The sequence below is a fragment of the Gekko japonicus genome, unplaced genomic scaffold (assembly GCF_001447785.1).
Source record: "Gekko japonicus isolate JY-2015 unplaced genomic scaffold, Gekko_japonicus_V1.1 scaffold4528, whole genome shotgun sequence".
In the NCBI taxonomy this organism is placed as follows: Eukaryota; Metazoa; Chordata; class Lepidosauria; order Squamata; family Gekkonidae; genus Gekko; species Gekko japonicus.
Window position 1 is genome coordinate 49979 of NW_015167679.1, and position 14932 is coordinate 64910.

Consider the following 14932-nt stretch of genomic DNA (forward strand, 5'->3'; position numbering starts at 1 on the left):
CCCCCCAATAGCTAGCAATCCAAAACAGTCCAGTGGAGCTGGAGCAGTGGGTGTGGCCTTCTGACACACTTCCGGTGATGTTCAGGGGGATGGCCTTTTGACACTTCCGGTGATGTCAGGGGGTGTGGCCTATGACACACTTCCGGTGATGTCAGGAGGTGTGGCATATGCTAATGAGCTCCTGCACCTCTTTTTCTACAAAAAGACCCCTGTGTATAGATACTAATCAACTAGAGTTTCCAGGTCCAATCTTCTCCCTGGCGGAGGGATTAGGGGTCATTCCAGGACGGGGTGTAGCCATCACTGGCGCAATGACATCAGTGTGCATGATGTCATCACGTCCCTGCTTTTTTCCTACCATTTAAAGGGAGTCTTAAATGGTGGTTGGGAGAAAGCAAAGGGCCAAGCACTCCTGCCATGCAAGAGGCAGAATTGCCTCTTGCAAGGCAGGAGCTGGTTGCTCCTGCTTGGAAAGACCAGGTGCTAGGCACTCCTGCCCTGCAGGAGGTGAACTCAACTCTTGCAAGGCAGGACCCGGCGGCCCCCGCTTGGAAAGAGCAGGTGCTGCGTGTGCTTGCTCTTTTCAAGTGGGGCCACAGACGACTTTTGGGGGTGGGGCTCCCCCACTGGCTAGCTGGTGGGTGTCGGGGGAGAGCCCTAAAAATTAAGGGAAACCCCTCCCGCACTTGGGGACTGGCATCCCTACAATCAACAGATTGTATTTTATGGCCAGTTTTGCACATTACGCAGCAGCAAACCCAAATTCACTATCTGTCCTCTCAGAGTCTCTTCTCCCAGCCTACCTTGTTCCTCCTTCCTGGCCTTGTGACCTGCCTGTGAGACTGGCATCCCACTTTTGGGTCCTGAAACAGAAAGAAATATTCCCACAAACATTTTAGGGGGGTAGATTGTCAAAGGAAAATGCACAAAACCTGTTTACAGCTATACTTGTCCAAAATCAATTGTGTTTTGTTAACGGGAATTGCTGTCTATGACGCAAAAATGAAAGTGTTGAAAAGGCAACCTGTAGTATTTGTAAGAAATATATAGTTCTGAAAATGGATATACCATCGTGGGAACAGTATGGGTTTTCTAAAATTATTAAATTTTCGAATAATCTGTTAGCTAATAGACATTGTAGGGTTAAATGTGACCCTTATATAAATTTGGCGTGAACATTATTCTCCCATTATTTTGTACTGCTTTCCTTTCGTTGTACTAATGTTGACTCTTGTACAAAAAAGACTATACAAGTTGTTGGAAAGTAAAATTGTAGAACAGGCAGTCCGAAAAACTAGGCCTTTGAGGCCCTTTAGCAATCATTGTATGTGAAGCAGACTGTCCCTGAGGCAGCCTTCTGCAGGCATTCATATGTACAGACCAGTTTCAGAAAAAAGGAATAAGCCGCCAACAGTCTTTGATGGCTTTATCCATTGATAAAACTTTTTCAAATTCTGGCACCAGCCCTACTTTTGTTGCTGACAATGGCACAGTGGTTTCCAGAGCATTAAGTCTGAATGTAAACACTGGAATTACTGAAAAATCTCTGGGAATTCATGACCCAGAGAACAACAGGAAAACCATCAGATTAGGTATGTGGCATCTGGAGTGTCTAGGCTTTGTGTGGCTGCGAAGATACACTTTAAGAATGTGGGAAGTAACTACTGTTATTTCCAAAAGCAGTGAGAAAGGATCCCCAGTAGTCATATGGTAGTTCAGCACATTTCCCCATGGCTAGCAGAAGAAAAGTATGCAAAGTGAGAAAAAAAGCTATACAGACTTGCAGGATTCATGTTTTTTTGCTGCACAATACTGAAAGAAGCTGCATTAGTTGATAAGGTAGTATTTTGGGACTAGTTGATGAGGAAGGTACATTGCAGTGTGGAATTAAAGTGGTTATCAAGCTTTGTTATTCAACAGTGGTATAACAATAGTAGTTAATGCAGTAAAGCCTAAAGGAATTAATTATACTAGTGCTGATGGGAAGGGACTATGGCTCAGTGGTAGAACATCTGCTTGGCATGCAGAAGGTCCCAGGTTCAGTCCCCAGCATCTCCGATTCAAGAAGGACCAGGCAGTTGGTGATGTGAAAGACCTCCGCCTGAGACCTTGGAGAGCCACTGCCAGTTGGAGTAGGCAATATTGGACCAAGGATTTGATTCAGTATAAGGCAGCTTCATGTGTTCATGTGATACCATCTGCCATCTTCTACTAATATAGTTTATTTATTAAATAGTTATATACCACCTCTCTGAGACAGCGCACTTAATAGTTGATAAATACAATGTAGAAACCATTTAAAAATCAAAAACTCACACTAAAACTGATCTCAAATTAGCATGAGCACTAAAACAATAAAACCAGGATGGGGGGAAATCCACAAAGTTATGATGTCACAGTGTGTGTGGGGGGGAACTACAGGTAATAACAGATAGCATAATCCCTAATAAAGGTTTGTTAGAATAAAAGAAAAATTATAACCCAATCCTAGAAAATGGCTAACAGTTGTGACTGGCAAAGAAAAAGGGGAAGTGTATTCTGTAGTTCAGGCACATCACTGGATCTTTAATGGCCACCAGCCTAACCTCTGAAAGGCGGGGGGGGGGGAGTGTACGGGAAGCAAGGCCTGTGAAAGTAAATATAATGTCCAAGCAAGTACATATGAGAGAGGGTAGTCTTTCAGGTACCCTAGTCCCAGGCCAAGAAGGCTTTAAAGGTAAAAAAAACCAGGACCTTGAATTGGACCCAGAAGTTATCAGTCAACCAATGTAGAACTTCAGTATTAGTATAATGTGGTTGCCTGTAATTCACACCTGGTAGTGAACTTGCTATTGCAAGTCTGAACTAACTGAAGCTTCCAAATTTTCTTTATGTGCAGCGTAGATTGTCCCATATAAAGTATGATTGTCTAACCTGGCAATGACAAGTATTTAAGGACTTGTCCAGAGGACAACGTCCTGTAGGTCTCGTTTTGTACATGAGGTCTATGGGTGCTGTGAACAGCAGTGTTAATGAAAAGAGGTGGGTACCCCTAGGCGTTGAAAGTTACTTTCTCTTCTTTTGGTTCTGTGTAACTGTACCATAATTTCATACTAATTTTGCATGCTTGAATCTCAGTGTGAGGATTGCTCCATCTTAAAAAACAACAACAGCAACTTAGTAATGATCACTTCTGTTTGTTTATAGCAAAAGTAAACATTTGGGATTTTAAAAAGTAATATTTGACATTACTGTAATTTGCTTAATGCATAAGCTTTGCTATCAGAAGAAAGATTTCCATTAAAATTCTGTTGAATTTTCTAGGAAGATGTGGAAACAGGAGTTCATCTTGATCCAGCTACCAAGGAAGTTCAATATAACCCAACGTACGATACCATGTTCGCACCTGAGGTAAATACAGTAGTGTTTTTTAACCTAGTAGTTTGTTACAGTGTTGTTCAAAGCAACTTCTGAAAGGAATACCTTGTAAATTATTAAATCATATATGAAAATAAATCTTTAAAGAACAATGTGACACCTATTATGACATTTGAGTTCTTCAGATGTTTTCATACATACTGATCTGAAGCTAACCAAAACTGGGTAAAAGGCTCCCATTTATATCTCATTTTGTAGCTCTGCAATGTACTTCATGTCACATTAAAAGGTATAATGAAACAAATATTACACTTTCAATAAAATAAGGCATGAGCTGTGGAATTAAAAATACCCTGTTCTCTTAACAAAGCAGTAATCTGCGGAAAGAGCAGGACATTGAGTTGTCATAGTATGAAATTCAGGTTTCAAGTACTGCTCAAAGTGAGATAGACTAGTGATCATTCATTCATCTCCCCCTCCTGCCGGTAGGATAACAAGGCTCCTCAGCACTTATGGGGTTAACCTGTGGTATACTCTTTAAGTATAAATCATACGCATTCTCAATATGAAACTCCAGATGTGGTTAAAGTGTTGTGGATTTTTTATAGGGAAATAGTAATCATAATGTATCAAAGGCATGCTTTATCATCTCATAGCTGGGGTTGTACATTTCCTTCCTCTACATGTAAGGAATTACACGGTTGGTGGGCGTACTACAAGTTATCCTTTTTTCAGTGCAACGTTTGTATGTTTGCAGGGAACCAAAGTGATATTCTGAAGGTTTCATGGCATAATCTGTAGTAGGCAGCCATGAGCAGAGCAGAAAAATACTGTTTCCTTGACCAATTCATACCTTTAATGTCTTGGCAGAACTGAAATTAAATAGTACATCTCCATGCCTGAAAATGCATAGTATGCAATGGAGTAGTGTACATCTCACTCACTGTCAGTTCTGTGCTCTAAAATTAATTTTGATGTACATAGATAAACAGCATGTGAAATATGTTTATTAAAGTTATGCATGTTTGTTTTGTCTGAGCTTGCACAGCTGGGTCAATGACTGTATTTTCTACATTAACCATATTTATTTGCATATGGCCAATATCCGATTACACAGAAAACATTATTTCCCTTTTTGTCATTCACAAATCCTAGAAAGCAATAAACTTTTAAGTAGGATCACATAGTAAAAGAGGCCAAGATTTGGGGAAGAAAAAGCTTGGATGATCTCTGCTGTACGAAGTTGTCAAATAACTGGACTTACAAAAGGCAACTAAATACTGAAATAGGTATTCTTCATGGGAAAACACCACTGGGAACAAGCAACTTGTATGAAATATATATATATATATAATTAGCCTTAATACATGCAGCTGTCAGAATCTTGAAATCATAGCTATCCAAAGCTGGATGTTGTTGTTGTTTTTCATTTCTGAGGTATAGCTAATGAGTAATAATGGTTTTTATTCCCCTGAATAAAACTAACTTAATTGATTGTAAAGCACATGCAAGTTTTCTGTGCCCTTCTATTTCAGAAATAATTTAGATATATTAGTACTATTTGTGGAGGTTAATCTTGTAGTAAAAGGATGAAGGAGCAAGGGAATGCTTTGGTAAATAGAAATGTGAGGTTGTGGGGTTGGATGTCTCTGGAGAGTTGGGAGGAGCCCATAATGCATGACAAATATCATTAAGCATAGTAGTTGCGGCACAGCGGTTTTCTAACAAAACCTGTTGAGGATTCACTCCATGCTGATAATTTTGGTTCTCTGTGGATTGTAGTGCTGCATATGACTATCTCACATTGATGATAGTAGATAATTTATGAGGAGCATACTCCTTTCATCTGGTCAGCATCTTGGCAGTATTCCCATTTTTCCCCCCTTTGGAATTCAATGTAGCTTTAATGGAACATCTTAATAGGTCCTACCATAGATGCATTTCAGAATCTGTTTCAACAACCACTCTTTACTTTCTCCAGAATATTGAGGTCCCATACCACTACCACATTTCTTTCTAACGTGGTTAAATGCAGTCACACTTTTATCCTCCCTTCATTTGCTCAGATTCCTCCCTGCCCATTTACCTTACCCATTTACCATACTATAGCATTATGTGTACAGCATAGATAACATGAACCATTGCTTGTTTTAGCCAGGTTTATAGATCAGCTTCAAAGCCTAGTTGTGGAATCTTGTAGAGTAACGTTGGACAGTACTCTTTTTCCATCTGACCTACCTTACAATGTGGTTGTTGTAAGGATCAAATGAAGGGGGAACGATGCTGTGAGCCACTTTGGGTCCCTGTTGGGGAGAAAAATGCGTTATAAGGATCTAAATAATAACAGGAAATAGAAGCAGATGTAATGACCAAACCATTTCTTTGTGGACACAAAGATTCCAGCATAAGAAGTATTACATGTAAAATGCTTTATTATTGTAGTGCAAATCAATACCTATGTTTTGGAACTATCTGTTGTTAATACAGTCATGCATAGAAGAAATACTGAAAGTAAAGCAAGCTTTCCCCAAAAAACAGTTTCCCATGTGTTGCATATTGTTTAGTTGGCATCTACTATATTGTTTCATACATGACGTTTTGCTTACATGGATGCATTTAAAAAGTACCAATGTCATGTGTGAAGATCATCAGATTTTTAGTGCAATGCAGTAAAAGGAGATCTCTGTGCAGTCTTTTGCTATTGTGGTATATGCATGGATCTGCTAGTAAAGTCAAATATAGATTGGTCCTTAATGACGGTCCTGTGCATATTGCAATTATCATTTTTTTTAATACAGTTTGGGCCAGTGAATCCTTTTAGGACTCAGCAGATGGCTGCACCTAGGAATATGCTTTCTGGATACACAGAACCAGCACACATTAATGATTTCATGTTTGAACAACAAAGAAGAACATTTGCAACCTATGGTAAGATATGTCTTCACATTTAACCCTTTGGGTTGATCTGGTCTGATTGCCCATGTTTAATATACTCTGGTAGCTGCAGATTCTTCACGCTTAGATTTTACATTACTTCCCCAGAATTTATGGTTATAAAATATAATTTGTCTTAAATGCTGGCTGTTCAGAAGAGGAGTTGGATTAAGAGAGCTGTATCCCCATGCCACGTCCTATTTAAGACCATGGATCTTTATCCATGGGTCAACACACAGTTAATTGCAGCTTGGAGCCTTTGATTTAAGGCATGAGATGTAGACACAGTGCATCCCTCATTCATATACCACTGAAAGGAAAGGCAAAGCATGCAGCTCTAAATTACCATATCTCCAGGGAGCTTTCCATGATTTGGTCACCTCTGCCCAATGCATGTTTCATGCAGAGACCAATGTAGCTACCCTGTATTTTCCTACAGTAAGTAAGTGAATACAATTAATGTTGCATTTGTTAGACATCCAGCCCAGCTATTCCTGTTCAGGAGTAGAAGTTGCTCTGAGTCCCAGAACCATCAGCACAGCCTCTTTTCACAATGGTTTCCATGGAAACTGTTGGATTATCCAGGAGCATTGTTAACTGGGATAATTTAATGTAGAACCAGAACCACACTGCTGACAAAGGTAAGGTTATACCTGTAGTTAGTTCAAGTGGTAGCACTGAAGCATGCAGAGTGTGCTATGTTTGTGTCTATGCTTTCCCAGTTTTGTATTCATTTCTGAGAATCTTAAGTGCTTAGATCATAAAGACTTTAGATCATAAAGAACAGTTTGGAGAGAGTGGTAACCATAGTATTACGCTGTATTACTATTATTTTTAGTCCTAAAATTTATTCTGTAGATAAAAATATTCTCTTAAAGACTGAGTATATAGGTTTTGCAAAACTCTAGAGCTAGTGAAGACAAGTACACCAGTTTTAGGACATATTAAGCATTATTTTAAAAAGTTGAACTCTTTAAATACCCCATGTCTTTCTCTGTGCCTATAGTAGTGCTGCTTGTGTGTGGTAGGGCCTTTGTTGCAAGAAGTGGGGCAAACAGGTATTAAAGAAAAGATTGCTGGATTAAAAAACTGAAGAGTATGTCCTTCCTTTCTGGCATATTTCAAGGACAGCTCCCTCATATGCTTTATAGATGAACTAGCACCATTGGAAATTTGCTCATTTCTAACATACACATGATAGCTGAAATGGAAGCAGAGAGAGTTGTGATACACTATGCAAAATTACAGTATTTCCCACAGTCTGTGTTTTCGTGCTTGGATTCTGATCTGTTCTGGACAGAGCAGGTTCACAGAGTGATTTTTCCTCTGCTACAATCTTAAAATAACATCCCTTTAATGTACCATTGTCTTAATAATCATGCATTTTAAAGAAAAAGTTTCATATTGCTCTGGAAGCAAAGTAAATATGAGTTAGAATGATGACTGCTTTTTCAAAGTCAAATACTTTGCTTTCTTATGCCATCACCATACTTGAGTTTTTCCTTGTATTCCCATAGGACATTTTTTTTTCTAAGCCATGAGTCCTAGAGAGGGTTGAAAGCTCATCTTCTGTCACCAAAACTTCAAGCTTCTTTGCAAGAATACATTTCATGCCTAAAATGTTGCTAACATAAGACAAAGGCTCCATTGTTCAAATGCTTCAGACTAATAAAAATACACTGCTGGCAGCAAGAGACAGCAGGAAATAATAAATTTTGTTCATCCAGACCATGGGATATCTTCCAGGCCTGTCTAGAGTACTGTCGCTGTGCTAGTTGCTGGTTATATTGCCCAGCTACTAACATCACACCATATGTATAAATTCCACCATGTATAAGCTCATGCCCTCACGTCTGTCCAGGAATGAGGGGCAAGCCTATACTTTTCAGTACATTAAACAATAACACCCAGAAAGGTAGGCTACCCTCTCTGGATTCCAAACATCTTTGCCACCAGGAATCTCTAAACTTAATCCCTCACCAGCCTGAGATTAGAGATTCCAGAATCTCAGTTGGCATCTGGGACTTAACACATTAGCAACTCAATCCAGAGCTGTGCAGTTAATTTTACCAAGGTAGTGCAATTTGGTGAGCAGAAGGCACAGGAGTTTAGCCTTGAGATCTCAGTTACACCAATGCAGACACATTAACAATAGAAATAGTTTTATTCAGTACAGAACTTAGCAATTAGACTAATAAGGATTTCAAAACAAGAAAATTTATGGCTCTTGGCCCTCACTAAACATTAAAGAGATATGCATAGTTACCAGGATGATCCATAGTCAAGAATGTCCAAGTTTACAGTCCCATTAGGTCCCATCTTTGTGCAAGCATGCAGCCATGTGCTCAGCCTCACAAAGGAGTTCTTTGTCTCTCCCAGAGACAGCATGGCAAGACAGCATTTCAGGTGTCCATCCAAGATCTCACAAACAGGAACAGAGAGAGAGCTCTCCTCCAAGGGATCAGACAGTTAAAACCCCCAATCTATTTGCAAATTTGCCCTGGCCAGGAGCCAATTGGAGTAGACATAGGAGTGTCCAATTGTTGAGTTGCCATGGGTGCAACATCTGAATGGCTAGAGCTCTGAAGGTCACACCTGCAGTCATGTGACCAGCTAGTCCACGGGATACGTGCCTTCTGACATGCTTCGGCTATGTGAGCTTCTCTGACATGCTTGGCAGAGCCATCTGGTCTCTGTCAGCATGGAAGTGTGAAGAATGTGGGGTTATATGGCAGGGCTATTGAGGCCATTTGGCTTCAACAGGAACAAGGCACAACATGGTATCAGCGAGGACATTCCAGGGGAAGGCATGAAACCTTTAGAAATCACTATTTCTATACACCATAGAACATACTCAGAGAAGTTAACGAGAAGAAAACTGGGAAACAGACAAAAGACCCACCCTCTCTCGCACTATTCATTTTTGAATCTGTATATTATTCCTTACCTTAAAGTACATCAGTAGGATGCGTGAAGATTTGCTTGAGTAGAATAATTCCAATCAAAACCAATTGAAGGATGGCCATATCCTGCTACTGCATCTGTGGGAACTTTAGGTATTCTGAGGAAAGGAGAGAATATCCTGCTCACCAGTGGCTTGCCCCTTTAACACCCAATCATAAAACTTTGAAAGCTTCTAAGGCAAGTGATATGTTATAACAGGGGCAGCACTCCTGACAGATGCAAAGGCATGGTGTCTTCTGGGCTCTCCTAAAGTTCCTCTTACTCTTAGGAGATGTAAGGAAGCTGGGACTGGTTCTTTGCTTTAGAAAAATGACATTGCTTCATTCAAGTGGTATGGTTTGTTCTGTGTGTGCTACAGAGAGAGATTGTCAAGCCTAGAAGCATACAAAACTGTGTCTATGGCCAAGCTGAGGGGACATGGCCATTGGAGCCAGTTTGGTGTAGTGGTTAAGTGTGCGGACTCTAATCTGGGAGAACCGGGTTTGATTCCCCGCTCCTCCACTTGCACCTGCTGATGTGACCTTGGGTCAGTCACAAGCTCTGGCACAGCTGTTCCTGAAAGAGCAGTTTGTGTCAGAGTTCTCTCAGCCCCACCCACCTCACAGGGTGTCTGTTGTGGGGAGGGGAAGGGCAAGGAGTTTGTAAGCTGCTCTGAGACTCCAAGTAAAGGGTGGGGTATAAATCCAATTTCTTCTCTCTTCTCTTCTTCTTCTATGACATACCTGTGCAGGGTGAGCTTAGTCAGTCAGTTGGGAGACATCAAAAACTTCCTGTGCATTTCTGTTCCTTGAAGACTCTCAATACAGATGTGGGGGTGGGAAAATATTCAGAAAATTTCCCAGTACTGCATTTTTCTGTGGAACATTCTTTATTTTCAAATATATAGTAAAGCGGAGATTAAAGCGGAACAGATAAAAGAAATATAAAAACTCTCAAACCGAAGACATTTGCATCAAAACACAGGGAGGCACTTAATCAACCAATTACAATGATGGAAGTGGTAGAGGCCTTAAAAAGACAAAATAAAGGCAAAGCGCCAGGCTCAGATGGACTGCCAATAGAATTGGCGACTCTACACATGGACATCACCAGATGGGCAACACCGAAATCAGATTGAATATATCATTTGCAGTCAAAGATAGAGAAACTCTATCCAGTCAGTAAAAACAGGACCTGGAGCTGACTGTGGCTCAGATCATGAGCAACTCATTGCAAAATTCAGACTTAAACTGAAGAAAGTTGGGAAAACCACTAGGCCTTTCAGGTTTGACCTAGATCACATCCCTGATGAATATACAGTGGAGATGAAGAATAGGTGGATCCTTTGGTTGAACTGGGGGAGGGGATGTGGTTTCGGTTGGCTGCTGTGGTTTTGCATGCCAAGGAGGGGTCTGTGTTGTACACATTATTTGAATGGGCCGGGTTCCTCTTGCTCCCTTCTCCCCAGCCGCCCCTTTTTCCCTAGCAAAGTTTCTAACTTCTTCCAGATCCACATTTTGGTTGTCGACAGATCGCGCTACAAATCGGGGCGGGGTTTGTGATCCTGCTTTGCAAGTCTGGGCAGATAGGTTAGACTCGCTGAGCGCCGGAGATGTTTCCGTGCCTGTTCGCAACCGGTAGTAGCTCAAACAACAAGTCGCCCGCCAGCTGCGCCCCGCCTTCGCTGGGTGTGTGCGGCTCTTTGCTAGGGAGAGAGCTGGTTGGTGCACTGGAATCAGCTGCGGGGTTGCAAAGCTTTATTTGTTTGGCTTCCTTGTGAGGGACCCAAGTCTCTAGTCCTCCGGGCTTAGTTTGCGCTCCCACCTCCTTCGAGCTGTCCAAAGAGTAAACTTCCCGTCACTGATTTTATTCCCCAAGACTCAAGAAGTGATCACAAGAAAACACATCAGTGGGTGCCATGGCACATGCAGCCTGCGCATTGAGGGTCACGGCTCTTCAGTCATTCAGTAAAGTGAATCTTTGCTTTCATGTAGAAAAGAAATGCTTTATGGCAGAGCTGTGGAAGGAGAGCAGAACCCTCGCTCTTTCTGTCACTTCCATACTAGCAGCTGGCTTCTGTTTACCTTTGGCTTGACCTTAAATAATGGGGCTGCATCTGGAAAGATGAAGCATTCAGATTTTATATGTATAATTTAAAAAATACATGGACATATATGCTGACCACCACTGTTCGTTGTTGCAATGATAGCCTTATAAACTGGCTGTCATTGAAACAAAAGTATCTTCATGCCTGTGTGGACCACATGATATTTATTGTGCTGTTTTGTGAAAACCTTTGTGTTTGGTTTGTACTTTTAGGCTGCGGTCACACACACTAAATAATCCCCTTTCAATGCACTTTCCAACTGGATTTTTTTTCCCAATATTTTTTTATATTAAGGATAAAACTCACAATTCTTACAAACATTAATAACTTTTTTGTGTGATCAACTAATACAATATTCAAAGAACTATAGAAACAAGAATAGATATACTGTGTGAACTGGCAAAATCCAATTCAAAAGTGCATTGAAAGTTGCTGTGGAAAGAGGGGAAGAGAGGGCTGTGCAGTTAGGTAGGCATACATCTTTTTATCTGTGACCTAAATTAAGAAAATATTTCTTATTATTCAGGTATATGTTTTGATTGGTAGGGTAGGTGAATATTAGAACTTATTTATGTTGTACCTGGTTTGGATATGTGGAGGGAAAAATAAATTGTACCTTTTATTTATGTAGACCTGATTTGGATGTATGGAGGAAGAAGTAAGTAGAGGGCTTTAAGTTGGAACATATCACACAAAAGAACGTCTAGCTTAAAACAGCAGGTTTTTCCTTACAGCTGTGTTTGGAAGTCTGTCAGTAAGGAAGATAGGAATCTCTTTCACATTCTCAGTATAAAGTAAGAATTGTTCTGTGCCCTTTTTATAAGGGAAAGATGTTGAACCAAATGCAGCTTGGCTATAGAAAACACAGCTCCCCCTGAAGATTAAATCTCACCCAGTGGCTCCATTCATGATCACTTGTTTTGAGAGAGCAACAGCTAAACAAATAGTCCTAGAGACAGCATTCAATACAGTGGGAGGACAACTAAGCTGCTGTATTGATTCTGACATACATCCAAATTGGCATTTCTGCCTTATTTAAAGATAATCTGTGAAACTGAGTCCACTGGAAAATTGGCTCAGTTTCACCATGCAAAGACCTCACTTGGAGTAAAACTAGGTTTCAGAGTGCTCAGCATACTTGAGTAGAAATTGCTATACTATATGAATAGAAATTGCTATAATAAATTTCAAATAAACCTACGGCATTTGCAGTGATCTTTCTTGCTAATAGTTAACGAAAACCCAACTGACTAGCAGTGGCACAGTGTGGAAAATATTGTGGAACATTTTCCAATGCTATATTTTTCTGTGAAAAAATTTCTGCTGCACATATGTAAATATTGTCTGTTGACCTGTAATTGCTGGAGCCGTTGTGCTACAATGCAATTAAGTTAGGTGGGCTAAATATGAGATATGACTCAATTGCTTGTACATGATTCGAGCTTCTACATGGTATAGTTACCTTCTTTAGCTAACACTGTTAAAATATTGCAAACATTATTTAAATTATTTATTTAAATTTGAGTCAGAAAATTTTATCATTCAGATTTGTCACTGCTGACCAGCCATGTTTTGGCATTGCTCCAGGGGAAAGGGATGAGTGGGCACGTAGTGGGCTACTTGTTTCTGTGGGAGCCAGGGGTCGTTTCGTAGAAAAAGAGCTAGGGGAACTCATTAGCATAACTCATTAGCATATGCCACACACCCTGACATCACCGGAAGTGTGTCATAAGGCCACACCCCCTGACATCACCGGAAGTGTGTCATAAGGCCACACACCCCGCCCCCAACGGTCCCAGCCGCCGCCGGCCTTGCAGCTCCACTGCTGAGCCCCATGAGGGGCCCGGTGGTGGACCTGCAAGGCCGGTGGGAGTGCAAGGAAGCCCCGCGAAGGCCCTCCCTGGCCCCAGGCAGGGGTGGGGAGAGGCAGGGAGGAATCAACTTACCCTCCCTCTTCTCCTGCCTCCTCCTGGCTGAATGAGCGCCGGAAGCGGGGCGGCCGGAAGCGGGGGGCGGGGCTTCGTCATGTGCCCCGCCCCCCGTACCTCACCCGGGGGAACTGCGATCCCCCGTGATCCCCCCGAAATGACCTCTGGTGGGAGCAATTGCTAAGCAGCTGCCATGTGGCACTTTGCATCCTTGAAACTGTAGCGTGGGGCAGGCATATTACATTGGTGGGTGTGTTTACAGAGGGTATTTGTATGTTGTTTTTTTGGCTTGAAAGTTCACAAGAAGGTTTTCCCCCTGTTAATTCCAGTCAGATTGCTGTTGCAAAGCTAGGGTGCTTTGAAACAGCTAGTCCAGTAGCAGAAACAACAAGATTTTCAGGATATAAGCTTCTGAGAGTCAAAGCTCCCTTTGTCAGATACAAGTCAGAATAGAGATCTCTGAGTCCTTTTATTCCAGTTAGAAGGTGGGAGGGGTGTTGCAAAGGAGGAACTCAGGATGCAGAGGTACAATGTGCACTGTAATCAGATTGATTAGATTAGAACAGAAGAGAAATGCTTAGGGGTAGAAAATCAGCATCTGTCATGATCTCCCCTGCTGTCTTATGTCCCCTGTTCAGTGTGCTGTGGATGCACATTTCTCAGTGAAACACTTTTCTCTGTCTTGGGCTCTGGTGGTTTTAAGAAGAGCCTTCTAGTTTTCAGCTGTAAAAAGAACAGACTGGAAACAATATTAAATCTGTTCACATTTGTTGAAAGCTTCTTGAGGTTGTTTCTCCTACCCAATAATATAAATGGAGATGATAAATTTTAGAGTGATCTGTGACTCATAGCTGTGACATTGATGTACCTAGCAATAAATGCTTTTGATTTCCCTTACTCTGTGTTATTTAGCCCTTTGAAATATCTGTGGCTTCTGAGTACTGGCAAAAAATTTGCCTGCCTGCCTTCTATCATTATCTGAATTAACATAATTTTAACTAATAAATTACAAAGCTATTCTCGTGTACCCACTGGGGTGCAATATTTTCTGTTATTTCCTAGAAGAATAGTATTTATTTACTTCAGTTATATCTCTCCTTTCTCCCCAATGGGGACTCAAAGTGGCTACATCGTTCTCTCCTTTTTATCCTCACAACAATCCAGTGAGGTAAGTTAGGCTGACAGCATGTGACTGGCCCAAGGTCACCCAGCAAACTTCCATTTTGAGAGCCAGTTTGGTGTAGTGGTTAAGTGCGCGGACTCTAATCTGGGAGAACCGGGTTTGATTCCCCACTCCTCCACTTGCGCCTGGCTGGATGACCTTGGGCAAGCCGTAGTTCTGATAAGAGCTGTTCTTGAAAAAAGAGCAGTTTCTGTCAAGAGCTCTCTCAGCCCCACCTACCTCACAGGGTGTCTGTTGTGTGGAAGGGGAGGGAAAGGAGTTTGTAAGCCGCTCTGAGACTCCTTTGGGTAGTGAAGGGCGGGGTATAAATCCAATCTCTTCTTCTTCTTCTTCCATGGCATGAGTGGGGATTTGAAGCTGCATCTCCCAGATCATAGTCTGACACTAGCATACAGTCTAAAGAAATTGTGTTAGTTTCTCCTATGCATTCTCAAATATTTGAACATTATTATTTGAGAGTGAAAGTATTGTAAAGAAGAG

The 14932-nt window shown here is 41.3% G+C and overlaps 1 protein-coding gene across 1 annotated transcript in view; it reads left to right on the plus strand.

Moving 5' to 3' along the window:
- Window positions 1-14932, plus strand: part of CDC40 (cell division cycle 40) — a gene marked incomplete at its 3' end in the record, with an annotated part of 55708 nt that overhangs the window by 21191 nt on the left and 19585 nt on the right. The window contains exons 2-3 of the mRNA XM_015414136.1: window positions 3304-3390; window positions 6156-6285. Coding sequence (XP_015269622.1) covers window positions 3304-3390; window positions 6156-6285 — 217 coding nt within the window. The remainder of the gene's footprint in view (window positions 1-3303; window positions 3391-6155; window positions 6286-14932) is intronic.